The sequence below is a fragment of the Cottoperca gobio genome, chromosome 11 (assembly GCF_900634415.1).
Source record: "Cottoperca gobio chromosome 11, fCotGob3.1, whole genome shotgun sequence".
NCBI lineage: Eukaryota > Metazoa > Chordata > Actinopteri > Perciformes > Bovichtidae > Cottoperca > Cottoperca gobio.
Window position 1 is genome coordinate 16,662,777 of NC_041365.1, and position 14,964 is coordinate 16,677,740.

At 40.5% G+C, this 14,964-nt stretch overlaps 2 protein-coding genes across 10 annotated transcripts in view; both read right to left on the reverse strand.

The window, feature by feature from the left end:
* The window catches only part of nfatc1 (nuclear factor of activated T cells 1), a 41,786-nt gene extending 41,009 nt beyond the window's left edge, over positions 1-777 (reverse strand). For 2 of the 5 annotated variants that reach the window (XM_029443769.1, XM_029443768.1), the window contains exon 1: positions 275-775. In XM_029443769.1, the coding sequence (XP_029299629.1) occupies positions 275-293 (19 nt within the window). In that variant the 5' untranslated portion in view covers positions 294-775. Of the gene's footprint in view, positions 1-274 lie in introns of all 5 variants that reach the window. The other 3 variants (XM_029443767.1, XM_029443765.1, XM_029443766.1) reach the window with 3 other exon arrangements.
* A 10,448-nt stretch (positions 778-11,225) lies between these two features.
* atp9b (ATPase phospholipid transporting 9B) overlaps positions 11,226-14,964 on the reverse strand; it is a 41,930-nt gene continuing 38,191 nt past the window's right edge. For 3 of the 5 annotated variants that reach the window (XM_029442911.1, XM_029442913.1, XM_029442914.1), the window contains 2 exons: positions 14,117-14,320; positions 11,226-13,009 (listed from right to left, as the gene is read on the reverse strand). In XM_029442911.1, coding sequence (XP_029298771.1) covers positions 12,873-13,009; positions 14,117-14,320 — 341 coding nt within the window. In that variant the 3' untranslated portion in view covers positions 11,226-12,872. Of the gene's footprint in view, positions 13,010-13,305; positions 13,339-14,116; positions 14,321-14,964 lie in introns of all 5 variants that reach the window. The other 2 variants (XM_029442915.1, XM_029442912.1) reach the window with 2 other exon arrangements.

The following is a 14,964-nucleotide window of genomic DNA, read 5'->3' on the forward strand; positions in this document are numbered from 1 at the left end:
CTATTTTGGGAAGACTTTATATTCGTGAGTGGCTCACAGCAGCAGAACCACGCCCACCATGCCCAAATCATAGGGAGGGGCGCACACTGAATATCTCCACCGCTGCTTTAATAGTTACTAACGGCACTGCACTGAATACAGACTTCAACTGGACGGAAAGTGCGCCGAGTGTAAAGTGTCAAACAGTGATGAGAAGTTGAATAAATGTCACATTAACAACTTCATAGCATAATCAAAAGGAAAGCCTGCTGTAATGAATTAAAGTCAAACTTACCCTCTTCGGCAGATTTCATTTTCTTCTTCGTCTGAGATCAAATTCTGAGTACAGCTGCAGATGGGAGCGATTCCTTATCCATATAGCGGAGATTATGTATTCCACAGCTGTTGCTGAGGTTCGTCTCCCGCTGTAACTCCGATAACTAAAAACGAGAGTAAGCAATAAAAAAAGTTTTAAAAGAAATTGGGGAAAAAGTCGCATTCAAAAAGAAAAATATCTAAAAGAGGTGGAATAAGATTATGGCTGATGCAGACGTGTTAAAGCTATTTTCGTCGCTGTGTTGAGATATCTGACTCGGGGGATCCTGGCTCTGCTGGCTCGCTGTGACGCACTGCTCCGGCGCACAGAGGACTTCTGCACTTTTAAACTCGGGGATCACCTCTGCAGCGGCGCACCGCCCATCTCCACACTCTGACGCATCTACACGCCCAACCAGCAGACGGGTCCAATGGAGATCCTCACTCACACTGGGGTTTCCAGAGGGAAAGGAGGCCAATTAGCGAAGCTGGCAGTGAAAGCTTGAAGGCTCCGAGATGAGTAAAATAAGCCTCGCCACGGGAGAGCCAAATGCAAACCTCCAGTGATTGAACAAACATCCTATAGGCCTACAGTGCCTGCTGCTGGAGATCGTGCAGCTGAATCTGAGCCAGGGTGAACATCCTTCTGAATATAAACAGTGGAATAACTGGAGTTAAAGTGACACAGGACGGCTTTAAACATGATTTGTTGGGTGGCAGATGTTAAAAGAAACTCAAACTATGTCCCCATTATCCATTGCTGACTTAATGAGCATGGAGAGCATTAATCTGCAGTTTCCACCCACTTTATCTTCAGTATCTGTTCCCCTTGGCATCCGTTACAAAGGAGTCATCAATGTTCTGCTGAAAGACACTGCAGACAAAATCTCCTAAATCAAGATTTATGTGGAGGCTAATGCTCTCGAGGGTTTTTACATTAAACTGCTGCCATTTTCACCCTGAAAGAGTCATTCATCAACCGGTTACAGTGGACGGATGTTGCTGAGGACAGGTGAGCTGAGGGAAGTGTGCCAGAATAGATTAAAACGCTGCTTCACGATGTTGTATGGGCGTCTCATGGGGTTTGGAAGATATTGCAAAGGCCAATAATTGCTTTCCACTTCCTCCTGACAGACTGCACGTCTGCGGGGCACACAACACATAATTATCCATACTTTCATAGAAGTACTATATAAAAATCAAGTCGTATACCCGGTCATTTGACACGCTGAACTAAGAATCTTGGCAACGTTTTCCATCGGCCGCTCTCTGCGGTTGGTGTATACTTATTCGGTCACTCTCTCCTCAGCGCATTCAGTCTCAAGCCGGCTGGGTTGTTGCTATCTTTGGCAGCTGGCAGCAGGCTTGTGGTTTCTGTGATGACAATAGTCACATGGTGGCCTGTCCATCCCTGGAGGTGGGAAGCTTCATTGCTGCCTACAGCATCTTATCAGCTGGCACTCAGCCAGGGAGGGTTATGATGCTTCATTTAAAGGTCATATCTCCTTATTGTCTTTCATATTTACAGCAAAGTATTATTCCTCTGGTGAGGTCATTTTGTGGTGTGCTTCTTTAAATTCATTTTTGGGACATTTATTTTGGCACCTTCCTCGCTAACTTGATTGATAGGTGTCAAAGTAAAATAGTTGATGGCACTGATTAGATTAATGATCTGAATGAAAGCAAAGTAAAAGGTACTCTTGGTACCGTTGTATGTTGTCGAATAGTCAAAGAAATTAAGTCCTTTTCCTCAACACTTTTCCTTGACCTCGATGGAATTGTAATGAGGTCAAGGAAAGATGTGAATGACAAAACACAAGACAACCGCAGTGCTGAGAGAATCCCACTGCACTTACACTTGGCCACGTAATTATTAGACGGTGGTTATTGCCATGGTGCTGCCGCAAGGAATTGTGGGACGGGATTATCCTTTGGTAAAGGATGGTCCAGTGTACCCTATGCTAAAGGAGGTAACAAAGCACGTTTTCGACTGCTGTCTGCATCTGAATAAAGCTGCAAACTGCTTCATAAACCACGAGTATTGAACTGCACGATTGTCTTTAAAGTGTAACTCTTGTCACTGAAATCCAAGAAGGAGGAGTCCTTCTTGGATTTCAGTAACTGTTCTAAGAGAAACTGTTTCAGACATCAGCTCTTAATCCACATTTGTCTTCATTGTGCAACAGCAGGGCATGCATGCCCCACATCCAAAGCAATATTCCCTCCTCACCCACTGGGATCTCATTTTGGCCGAGCTCTCTGTCCAACAGAGTATCCGAGGGAGTGAAGGCACTTGTGAAATCCTAGCCGTCTGTTTCATCGTGGGGACGTGGCTCTGTGGCTCTCCAGTCATTTGAAGAACCCCACACGTTTGTTTGACCTCATGGAAATCCCTCTTGGGACTGGGGGGGCTTAAATGGGGAAAAAGGGGAGACTGCCACTCCATGAGTAACTGAAACATGTGCTTCAGTAAACACTTCCACCCGTCTGCAGTTAATAAATAGCTCCACTGCTGATTGACTCGTGGACCCTTCTACGTCAGGTCGGTGCTGGGGCTCGTAGTTTTTCCAGCCAGGCCTGGTGCTGGTTAGTGGACACCTTGGTAACAGCCACTAACAGACCGGATGGATCCGGAGCCACAACTGAAAGACGAGCACAGTAGATAATGAGAAACATCTCTAACGTCATGCGTTGATAACGTCGACACGGCACAGTGAACAGATCACTCCCTTTGATACCAACAAGATGCTTTTCACTACTGACACAAGAGACACTGAATGTATTCAATACTGGAGCTGTTTTTAAGTTCAAGTTGAAATCAAGTCTCAGGTCAGTTGACGGACGTCAGACAGACAAAGGCCTAGTCCACACGTACAAGGGTATTTAAAGAAAATACTGTATAATATATACATATAGAGATTATATCTATCTAATCAGTTGATACATGTTACAAAAAGCAAAAGTAACTTCATACCTGAAGTTGGCTGGAAAGCAGCGTTTTATTGCCCTTCATGGTTCCTCTGCACCTGTAACCACACCCACCTGTGACATCACCGTGTACTGACACACCCTCCAGTACATGTCTACGTCACTGAATCAAAGTGAGAAGCTCCATTTGAGCACAGTGAAAACAAGATCAGCTGGTGTCAAGTTTCTCTTTCACACAGTATTGAGGCTTTAAGGCACTGATACACGGGGCAGTTATTGGGCAACTTGGATGGCAGCAATGAACCGTCTCAGAATTGTCACTTTATTCTCTCAGGAACATCTTGTTACCATGAAACAAGTGAACAGACCATGTTGCACACTTGTTTGCCTTGTCATTATTGCCCAAGAGCATCTATGCAACTAAAAGATTTAAGATTGTTTACATGTGAAAATATGTTTTTGCCATCACAAGGCTGTCGCATTATAACTGGAGCAGGTTTCAATCCCTAACTTCAAATTGTGTTTACAGTGAAACCTGCACACTGTGCCAAAGTGTGACCTTCACTGTGAGCTAACAGTGCAGCTTTGTGAGGACACAAAATAACTGTACACCGCATCCTTATGGTGCAATGCTTTTGGCTAATGAGAGACACAATCACATTGCTAATGTAATCCCGCTGTAGATCATCTCGTGTGTAGGGAACATTTAAAGACGTTTTGGAGCGAACCTCTCACTGTGATCCCTACTGCATTGCCCAAACACGCTTTAAAAGTTTATGCCTGGTGTATCATCATTTTTAGAGTGTGGGAGGGGTAAAGCATCAGGGGTTGGGGGTGGTCTCACTGTCACAAACCCACACATTTTTGTAGTCTGCCATCCCGTATGTGGCCACGGCCAAACTTTGCGAACACTCTGCCCGGTATGACGTGGTTTGGCCACGACGAGGTGGAAAAGACCTCAACTCGCCTTTCTTTCCACAGTTCTAAACCTCAAAATGCAGTGCCTGGCTTTATTTGTGTCTGAACAAAAACACGATGGAACATTGGACAGCGTTGTAAGTTATTCATAAAGTAAGAAACAACCCAAAATGCTGGCTTTCCCACTGCTGAATCACCTGTTTGTTTTGGAAAAATTAATTGGAAGGAAACTGAAAATAATATTACTGTACTTCTTTGTGTTTTCAAGCCTGCTTCACACACCCCTCTCACCACATGTGCACTCATAACTGCTATTTTATAAAGTGTTTCTTGATGTAGAATAATAAAAGATTATAAATAGTCCCTAAGACCACGAGTTCAGACTGTGCCCAGAGAAACAGTTTCAGGGGACATTAAGTAATCTACAACCTCGTTTGGCGACCTAAAAGAATCTAAAAACCTTCAAAAAGGTCTTTGGCACGGCTTCCAGACACGAGAGATGAAGAGAAAGTTAGTTAGAGCTCAAACCAAACTGTGTGGTGGTACATACCACCATGCTAAAACACTACATGAATAATGCTGCTTTGGTCACTGCTTGACACTGAAACATTTTTGGAGGGTTTTTAGACGCCAGAAATCTCAACACCTGGTGATGTAATCACTGAGTCACTGGTATTAAGCAACCTTGTATTTATGTTACGGTTAGTTTGAGGTATTAGGGAGTCCATAACTTTCTATTTGCGCCTTAAAAGATGCCTGTTTATATTTCTCTTGGGACAGGTTGGAGATTTTATTCAGCCTGTAAGACGAGCGGTGACCCCCTCACCGCACCACACCCATCACCATCCCTACTCTTTCTTACAGTCAGACTTCCTGTCTCCCATCAATGTTCTCCTTTTTTCTCGGCCGCTGTGACGGAATCCCCTGCTCTGTTTCCTGTTGTGAGGGCTGGTTGCCTGGTTACAGCCAGGGGGAGGAGTTTTCATAGCCGAGGGAGCGTTTACAGAAGGGCCGGGAGGTTCATCTTCTCTCCCTGACGTCCCAAAGCCAGCATTAACTCAGGCACAACACTGAGCAACAGCCCCCCCCCGAGGAGGCACACGCCACTTTACTATCTCTTAGTTGTTGGTCCTGGCTGCACAGGCTCCACGTGCCCAAGGTCGTTTACATAAATCAAGAATGGAGCTAGTGTAACTGCAGGGAAATGTGGTTGTCATAGGCCAGTTTGTTGCTGTGGTACGCTCTGCGCTGGGCCTGTGAAGCAGTCTGTTGACATGAGGAAGTTTGTACCGACATGATCCCGGGATAAAAAACATTCTTACAAACATTTTTACTGATTGTAACAAGCAGAATACGTATAAAGACACCTGTGCATAACTTTTTGAACATAACTCTTCACTCAATTCTTAACTAAACACATTTACATTCACAAAAGAGTGCAAAAACAAAAAGAAGTTCACAAACCGAACATGTTTTGGTGAAGACAAAAGCAAAGTCAGAAAGTACGTAAATGATGATAATCACAGTCCACAAACACTCCTCCCGTGGGAGGACGGGGACAGGAACATCGCTATGATTAGCACATTTTTCAGAGGGATGTTGATTAGTACGAACAACAATTTGTTCTCTTACTGCACTCATAAAGGTGAAAACTCTGTTAACAATTTAAAATATCCTAAAATGTTAAATATTTGTAAGTGCACTTAAAGCAGCAGGGATGAAGGGTCAGAGTGAGAGAGAAGCGGTTGAAGTCGACGTGTAGTTACAGAGTAATTATTTAAAGCATGTGGAAGTTTAAGCCAGTTTTTATGTAAGAACTGGAAATAGTTGAAGAGTAAAAGCTGAAAAAATGCAAACTCTCAGCTGAAGAGCAAGAGATGGAAGAAGTCAAATTCTAATATGAAATGGCGCTTAATGAGTTGGCACTGAAAGCAATGGAAGTGGACTAAAAAAGGAAGGCAAAGCAAGTGTATTTGTTTAGCACATGTTATTAAAAAAGCAATTCAAAGCTCTTTACATGAGACAGAAAGGCATTCAGAAACAAAAACAAAAAAGAGATGAAAGCATATCAAGTGGATTAAAGTATAAATTGAAACAGTACACAATGAATGCAAGTGAAGTTTCAGTTGAAGTGCCAGAGATAGTTGAAATAAGTAAGAATATCTTAAAATGTTGATTGCTTGCATATGAGATGTGGTTAAAATTAAAGCACTGAAATGCTTTAAAGTGTCTGTTAAAGTGTAAGAGCCAGAAGTAGTTGACATCACCTGAACTGAAAGCATTTAAATGTAGTATTAAGTTTAAGGCCTGTTTGCAGTTAAAATGAGCTGTTTCTATGAAAGCACTGAAAGCAGTCGAAGAGTAAAAGCTGATAACAGACAAACTATTAGTTGAAGAGTTGAAAGCAGCTGAACTGTTGAATTCTAAGCAGTTGAAATCAAAGGAAGTGTAATTTCAAGAATAAGAGATTAAAGCACTGCAATTGAGTATGCATTGAAAGCAGTTGAACTGTTAAGAAAAGCCAAGTTACGCCCCAAAATGCATTGCGTCTCTTCAGACTGTCCAATGGCGGACTGCAAGGCAGGCGGTTTAAATAATGAACTGTTGGATACAATAATTACAAATGATAAGCAGGAGCTCACATATATAATTTACATTAGTAACTGTAATTTGTCTTAAAATAGTACCGGAAAATATTAAATTGAGTGGAAGAGGTAGCATTAAATGACATTTGCGAGAAATAATTTGTATTCAACGGTAGGTCGTATGGTAACGTCGCGTTGATAAAGTCATGTGGAGTTTACTTCCTTGTGAACAGTCTGCTGGAGAAGGCTAACCAAATCGTTAAATTAGTATGCAGTATTTTAGTATGCGATTTCAAACATAGCTTAAGAAATGAATGCACTTGAAATGTCAGTTCAAGAGCCAGAAACAGAAGTAGAAATGTCAGTTGCTATGTAAGCAGCGACAGTGTCTGAACTGTCAGTTGAAAACCAAAATGAGTTGAAGTGTCAGTTGACGGGTAAGAAATTAAAGCTTTATTTCTTCTGGGTAGTTTCACTGAACACTTTGCTCCACACTCACACATTTAACAAGCTTACGGTCACCAACAGACTCCACAAATTCGTCATCAAAAAAAGAATACAACGTTTTAAAAGTCATCTGGAGGACTCGCAGACGCTGGTTGCAATTTGGAAACTGCAGTGGCTGATGTTGCAACTGTAATGTATTTTGTATATGTATAAAATAATTGAATGTTTTCCCAACTGTCCCCCTGAAATGAAGAATATTCTCCCTCGAGACATTTGAACTCTTCTTCCCCCATCAAACCAGTCATGGAATATCATTAGCAGTAACTTTATCTCTACTGCTTGTTGTTTCTTAATTCAAACAGGGTGCTGTGGAACTTTATAACAACCTCAGTCCGATGGAATATGGCTGCAGAAGCCACTTAGCCGCTTAGTAACAAGATAGCATAATGGCAGGTCTCCCTCCAGCTACAAAAAAGCAGCAGAAATGTGAAAAAAAACATACTAATTTTACAAATGTTCCATGAATCTGAAATTCCTGCTGCGTAAGTGTTTTATATTCCACTCACAGGTTGGATAAAATCTAGTTTATACAGAGGAGTGTTTTTCAAAATCGCAGGATGCTGGAGGGCTTCAAACGAAGTTATGGACAACAATTTGTTGCACAAGAGATGAAACACCAGATTATAAACTTCCATTTTGACAATGTAAGAGCTCCACTGTTGTCTGTGCAGTAAACAGTATTAACTGAGAGCGTGCAGCAGCTCCTTTTACAGTCTTGGTTTGTACTTTCTTCTCTGTAGTTTTACATAAAGTACGCACTGAATGTATGTAAACAAATTTGACTGCCAAAGTGATGCAGGGACTGAAAAAAGAGGTAGATATGCTTTTAAAAAATAAACCTAAAGCTTGAGAATGCAAACATAAATGAGCCTTTTTATGGTGAAAGAGAGTCGACGTAATATCATCTTAAAATAATCATATAAACAGAGTATCTCAGACATTTCCCAGGGTACTGTATATAAATTATCCCTTTTCATAAACAACATCATACTGAGTATAGATTTATGATATTAGTATTGGGACAGTTGTTTTGTCTGTATCTGAAGAACATTTTCTTTTCTGTTTCCAGTTTTTATTTATTTTTATCTTTCTGAGCACCTTAAGGTTCCCTGGGCATGTGAAGCTAACTGAGCACTCAGCCTCTTCCTTCTTCTCCGTTTAGAGTTATTTACGGATGACTTGGAATACTTCAGTTTTTCTGTCTCGCTCGGGAACAAATGTTGTGGTCTTCAGATGGACGACGTGAGGGATGATGGGTGTGCAGATGAGTGAACACATCACTCCTGTACTGGCAATCCTCCCTCACACTCGCATGTACAACTCTGATACTTTGTATCTTGTAACACTCAACACTATGAGCCTTTGGTCAATTTAAGGTCAGCAGAACATGGAGGTTTAATTAAATGATCAGGAAAAGTTGATCACTACCGTTCGCGCTAAACTGTGGAATCCTTATTATTATTATTATTGATATTATTATTTCTCACTATAAAACATATAAGCACTGTAGGAATATTTTAAGTATAAACACATCATATGCAAGCAAATTTAAATGTACGTTAACTCATACACTCCTGCAATAAAGTATATATAAAACGTGTGAAATCAGCTTCATGAACAGCTAAAATGTGTTAAGTCTGTATTACATTATACATATTCTTTGTTATTTCAGAGGCTTTTAATGAATTTTGTATTTTTTTTTTATCCCATTGGCTTTATTTTTTTTTTAAACCTCTTTGAAAGTTCTGTTTCTAATTATGTCTTTTTTTCCCCCCCTTCTTAAAATGTCATAATATACACGGAGAAGACCGACTGATCAAGAAACCATAAATTATAAACACTAAAAACGACATGAAGAGACGATTGTTCCAACAAAGACAAACTGGTCTCTGTTAGTACAATAAGTCATTAGTCACATGGACATTATCCGGTCCATCGAAGCTCCTCATGCAGCATATTAAGTGCAGCTGCTTTTGGAAACACACCACGGAGATCTTCCGTAGACGCACACACTGTTGGAACCCTTAAATACAACCCAATGGCCCGTCTTGGATGCGCAGCTACAAAGTGAAAAGGAGGAGATGAAAGAGAACCTTTCTGAACATGTTAAAAGCCAGCGGACCATCACATTCATCACTGGTCTCTCCTCCACAAAGTGTTTCCTCCTCTGCGGGGAGAAATTGATAACACATTTGTTTGCTCCATGACTGCCTTAGATTACATAGTAAAAAAAAATATATTTTTACTTAAATCTTCCTTTACGGTGTTTGCATTTAAAAGCACAATCTGTAATTACTCTACGGTTGGGCATGTTTAAAAACTGTTTTCTAACTATGACTCTCTTTAACAGTCAGGCTTCTTAATTCAAAGAAGAAACACACTTTGTTTTGATTATAATATGTTTCTGATATTTTTTCCTCCACAAAAAAGTTCAATTACATATTTAAAACAATAAAGAAATGCATCTACTGCTTCTCTTTTACTTTTAAACGTTTAATATCTCCTCCAGACATGATCTAAAGGAGACATACCATGCTCATACTTGTATTTTGGGTTTCTATTAGAACATGTTTACATACTTTAAAAAACACATTATTTTTCTGACACCTGTATGAATATACCTGTATCCCCCTGTCTGTCTCTTTAGGCCCGCCTTCCCGTACAAAGCCTAGTCTGCTCTGATTGGTCAGCGTTTCCGGTCTCCTGCACCTGCGCTGTGGCAGCGTCACTGCAGCCGGGGACTCTGTGTGCGTCACCTACACGGAGCTTAGAGCCACTTGTACCGGTGACTACAGCTGTGACATAACAACCTTACAGAAGTCCTGGCGGCTCGTTTAAAACACAGTTTCTGAATACGGGCTGTGTGAATTTCACCGTCTCTCTAGCGTTTTGATACTTTTAGTCTTTATATAGCACCTGGACCTGCTTTATAATTTCATTATGGGACCTTTAAAACATAAAATTACTCTGCATTGAACAATCATTTGCATCTCATGTGTTTTTTTCCACGAAAAAAAAAAGCTTAGTTACCCAGTTAAGAATTCTTAACTCCTTATCCGATCCTTTGCTTACGGAAAAGCACAGAAGATTGATCAGAAAAAATATACTCAAAGCTATCAAAACTTTAAACAGTGCTTCTGCAGTACAATGTCCCGCCTCCTTATCATATATTACATTATGTAGACTAATACTAAATCAACAGCATTTCAGTGGTCGAGGTGGAGGTAGATGCATCCGCTTTATTTATAGTTCAGTCATTTAGTCCATATGTTCCCAACCTAGGGCTCAGGCCCCTCCAAAAGGGTCACAAGATGTATCTGAGGGGTCGTCAGGTGATTGATGGGAATGAAAAGAAAAGATAATTCTGATATACATAATATTACTTGTCAGCTTTTTCTCTAATCTGTTTTTTTGTGTGAAAAAAATAATTGGATAATTTTCCCTTTTTAGGTCTCAAAACAAATATTTAAAAGAAATCCTCTGAAGTTTAGAGGAGACATGTCTCTTTAAAATGTGTCAAAGGGCACAAGTCACAATATTGGAACTACGGGTTAAATCTTTTACAATAACTTGTATGTTATAAACTCATGTTTGTTTGTAAATCTTTTTTGGGAAATTAACTAATTACGTCTGTCAGAACAATGCAGTATTTCCCTCTGAACTTAAGTGGAGAAGTATAAAGTGACATTAAACGTAAACACTACAGTACCTCAACATTCTACTTAAGTACAGTACTTGAGTAAATGTACTTAGTTACTGTCCACCACTGACAATATATGGTATTTGCAATCTTTCAGCATCTTTTTAATAAACTAAACTAGGATTAATATCTCTGAAGGTCTAATTCTGTGTTTTACTGTAACGCTGCTTTACTGTGAGCCACAGGGTTTAGTCTCTACCGCCATCTAGTGGCCACACGATGAACTGTATAATGAATACAACCGACTTGAGTTTCTGTCTCTGTAGACGTGTAGAAAAGAGCAACTTCTTGGCATCTGTTGTCTGCTTTTATTATTCATTAATCAATAACAATATCATAAATAAAAAGACATAGTTAGAAATCGCAGTGTAGGACATGGAAAGCAAGTTGACAAGAAAGAAACGTTTATACAACATCACAAACACAAAGATCTCGACAGAAAACAACATTTGGAATTTCTCTTCATTAGAATGTAAATTAGAAATTTAAAAACCTAAATGCAAATTGCATTAAAGTGTCGCAGTTACTCCCAACTCTTTCCCAAATAACTACATCCGCTATTTGTCTTTATTATAGTGTAGCTACGTTTTATAGTACGGTTGCCTCGATTTAAACTAAATAATACCGCCACGTTTAGGAATGATCAACCTGAAACTCAATCATCATTCAGAGACAAATGACAACCTGACTAATAAACATAGCTATACTACATCCTGCTTACTGAAATGTACATTAATAACAAATATCAGTTCTTCCACCTGTTTTTCCCACTGAGCTCAAAGCGTACTCAACACTTGCAGTACACGGAGTGAATGATAAAACTCATTCCCCTGAATGTCAACGTGTGCTACAGGCCAGTCACATGGAAGCCCGGGGGAGTCATATTGTCAATAAAGGTCTAAAAATATACAGCTGTCTGTGTCAAGGGTCCTTCGTTCTAAAGTAGTTTCACCTTCAGAAAAATGCTTTCAGAGAATCTCAAGCTCCTGGAAGTTCAGATCTGGCTGCGGAGGTAACTAAAACAAACGCTAACAAAAACCTCTGACTGATTGTTTAAACATCCAGATGCTGCTTCAGCACATTAACATCATAATGAGGCACAAAGCGAGCTGCCATGTCCCAGCAGGAGCGCTGGGGGCCACCGACAGACATCGTAAATGTTAAATTATGCAGTAGGATCAAGGCCAAATATGCTGAAATACAACGTTTAAAGGAGTGCTGGTTTCATACTACGGAGATTATGATTGGTGATGTCATTCACCGTCTTTAAAAATGTAAAGGACGTAAAGCAGCAAACGCACAGAAATCCAGTTTGAAGTCCCAACATTTGTGAATGTCATCATAAATGTTCTTATTTAAAGAGTTAAACGCAGTGAGGTTTTACATTGACAGCAGTGTGGATCAGAGCTGCATGTAAAAGGCTTTATTTACAATAACATAAGAAAACATTAAAATAAATGATGGTTTTTTTATATCCCTTATACAGCAACTCCACTGTTCAAAAATGCCAGTAACTGTAATTAATATCTAGAATATAAAACAACACCTAAAAAAATTCAGAAGTCCACATATAAAAATTTAACCATGAAAAGAAATGTATCAGAAGTGTATAAAATGACATTTGAAGCTGATTTGTTTGAAATGCTTTAAAACAAAAGAAGGCAGAGTGACCCTTTCTGGCAAAATGGGGTCAAGTTCTAAGTGCAGTCACTTACACCATGTTGCCCTTCTTTCTTTATGTGCCAAGTATTTTCAAGTAATCCCAAGTCTCAGTGACAAGATCCAAAGAACAACTCATGTCTCTCCATGTTCCAGTGGTTCCAGTGGTTCCAGTGGTTCCTCACCTTTCCATCACTGAGGATCAGCGAGTAAAACAAAAAAGTGCTATAAAAAAAGGTTCAGAGAAGCACGAACACTCCCAAAACAAACACCAGTTTGGCTCATGAGGATAGTTTGGAGTAGCTCGGTGGGGAAAACTTGCGTTTCAGGTATTTGATAATGTAGAGAGGAAGACAGCTGACCAACGTGATGGCGGACACCTTCCACAGGAAAGGCCAAGTGGTGATGAACGACAAGTCTGGGGGGGAGCCAACAGAAGAGAAACGGCTTAAAAACACACACTTAGTCTTAGTACTGTGGTCGGACTGCACTGGAGAATGAGCATTCAATGGAGAAATTCAAGAGTCAAGATGTGCTCACAAGACGGGGAAGCAACATGAACAGAAACAGCTTAAGAGAGTCAACATCAGATGCTTCACGTGTTGAATCCAATCACAACATGATGACACAAGCTCAGATGACAAAGACGAGGACACGGTAACACATCAGATGCATGAGGGAATGAGGAGATTCATTTACAGGCTGCACACCTACCAAGGAACGCTCCAAAGGACACCCTGCCTATGCCTGTTGCCAACATACAGAAGCAAAAGAAATGCAGCAGAAACAGTGAGTGTGGTACAAAGGTCAGCAGTGCAGAGAGAAACAGAGGCACGAAGAGAGAGAGCGAGGCGGAGGAAATAAAAGCAGCTCAACTGCTGCACTTGGGTGTCAAGTAGTGTTACATTAGCACTTTGAGTTTTGTTTTTACGCAAGTGAAAAGTGCACTTATAAATAAAATGTATTATTATTATTATTACATCAGAATCAACACAAAGCAGGTGCAGAGAAGAAGACTGAGCCCCTAAAGAGCTCAGTCCACTCAATACTGGACTTACAACAAGAGTAAAGTTATTCTTCTACTGTAGAGAAAGTAGATCCATGTGCTACATGAAAGTAGATCTGAAACAATGCATCTTAATAACCGTTTAATCATCATTAACATGATGATTATCACGTCTCACATGTGAGGATTTGCTGATGTCATGGTAAACTGACAAAACAAGCAATTTCAATACTTTATTTTGGGTTCTGGGAAATTAAAATGAGCATTTTTCTCTCTTCAGTGACATTTTATAGAGAACAAATGATACAAAATTGATTAATTTAGAAAGAATTAAGCAGATGAATCAATAACAATACGGGAGTTAACGACATATTTATTCTCACGTTCAGGTCCAAACCTGGGCACATGGAACTATTCCAAACAAATGTCTTAAATGTATTTCTAAGCTTTTCTTTTCCTTCCTAAAGTTTTCAAAGATACAAGATCAAATATAAAAACAGGGAACACATGGATACCTACCAAAGTACTCGTTGAGGAATGCGAGCGAGGCCAGGTAGCAGCCCAGGCTGAAGAACTCGGCCACCACCATGAGCCAGTGCCAGGTGCGGATGGTCAGCGCCACCATCAGCAGCTCGGTCAGGATGAGCGCCGTGAAGGAGATGGCCACCACGTGCACAAACTCAGACTCAAACAGCACCAGCGCTCCGTACATGAGGATGCCACCTGGTGGCGCCAAAGGGAACAAAAATCGGTGGGAAAAGTTAAACCAGGATATTAAAAAGGGCTCGTGTCTGGAAGTATTCTCCTGCAGGACAATATTTCTTCATGCAACCCGCTGACTGGGACACTGAGTTGAGGATTAATGGAGTAATGGAGATAAGGACTGATTCAATAAGATTACTTAAGTAAAATGTGCTCTGTGTGATTAACATCTTTAAGTGTCCAGACACTCGCTCAGCTTTGGGCGCCTCCTGTATCTCGATAGCTCTTCTTCTATCATAACACAAATTGAGCTTAATAGCCTATAACGGATCACGTAATTGCTTCTCCACACAGCACATTCCAGCGAGTCAAACTCTGTAATAATTAAGTTAATTGGTAATATTTTCCTCCTCTGCTGTCGTCCTCACGTTACTCCCCCCCCACCCCACACACACACAGACCTGGTATTGGCCTTTAATTAAAAACCAGGAGCTGTCAGGAAGTCACGCTCGGGCAGGAACATGGATCTTTCTCACACGCTGCATGGCTTAGCGATTACAGAAATATCGATTTACTGGACAGACAAAAGGCTGCATGTAAAAGCGGATGGCAGTTGGAAACCTAAGACACTGAGAAAGTGACCGTCGGAGAGTTTGAAGGGGCCC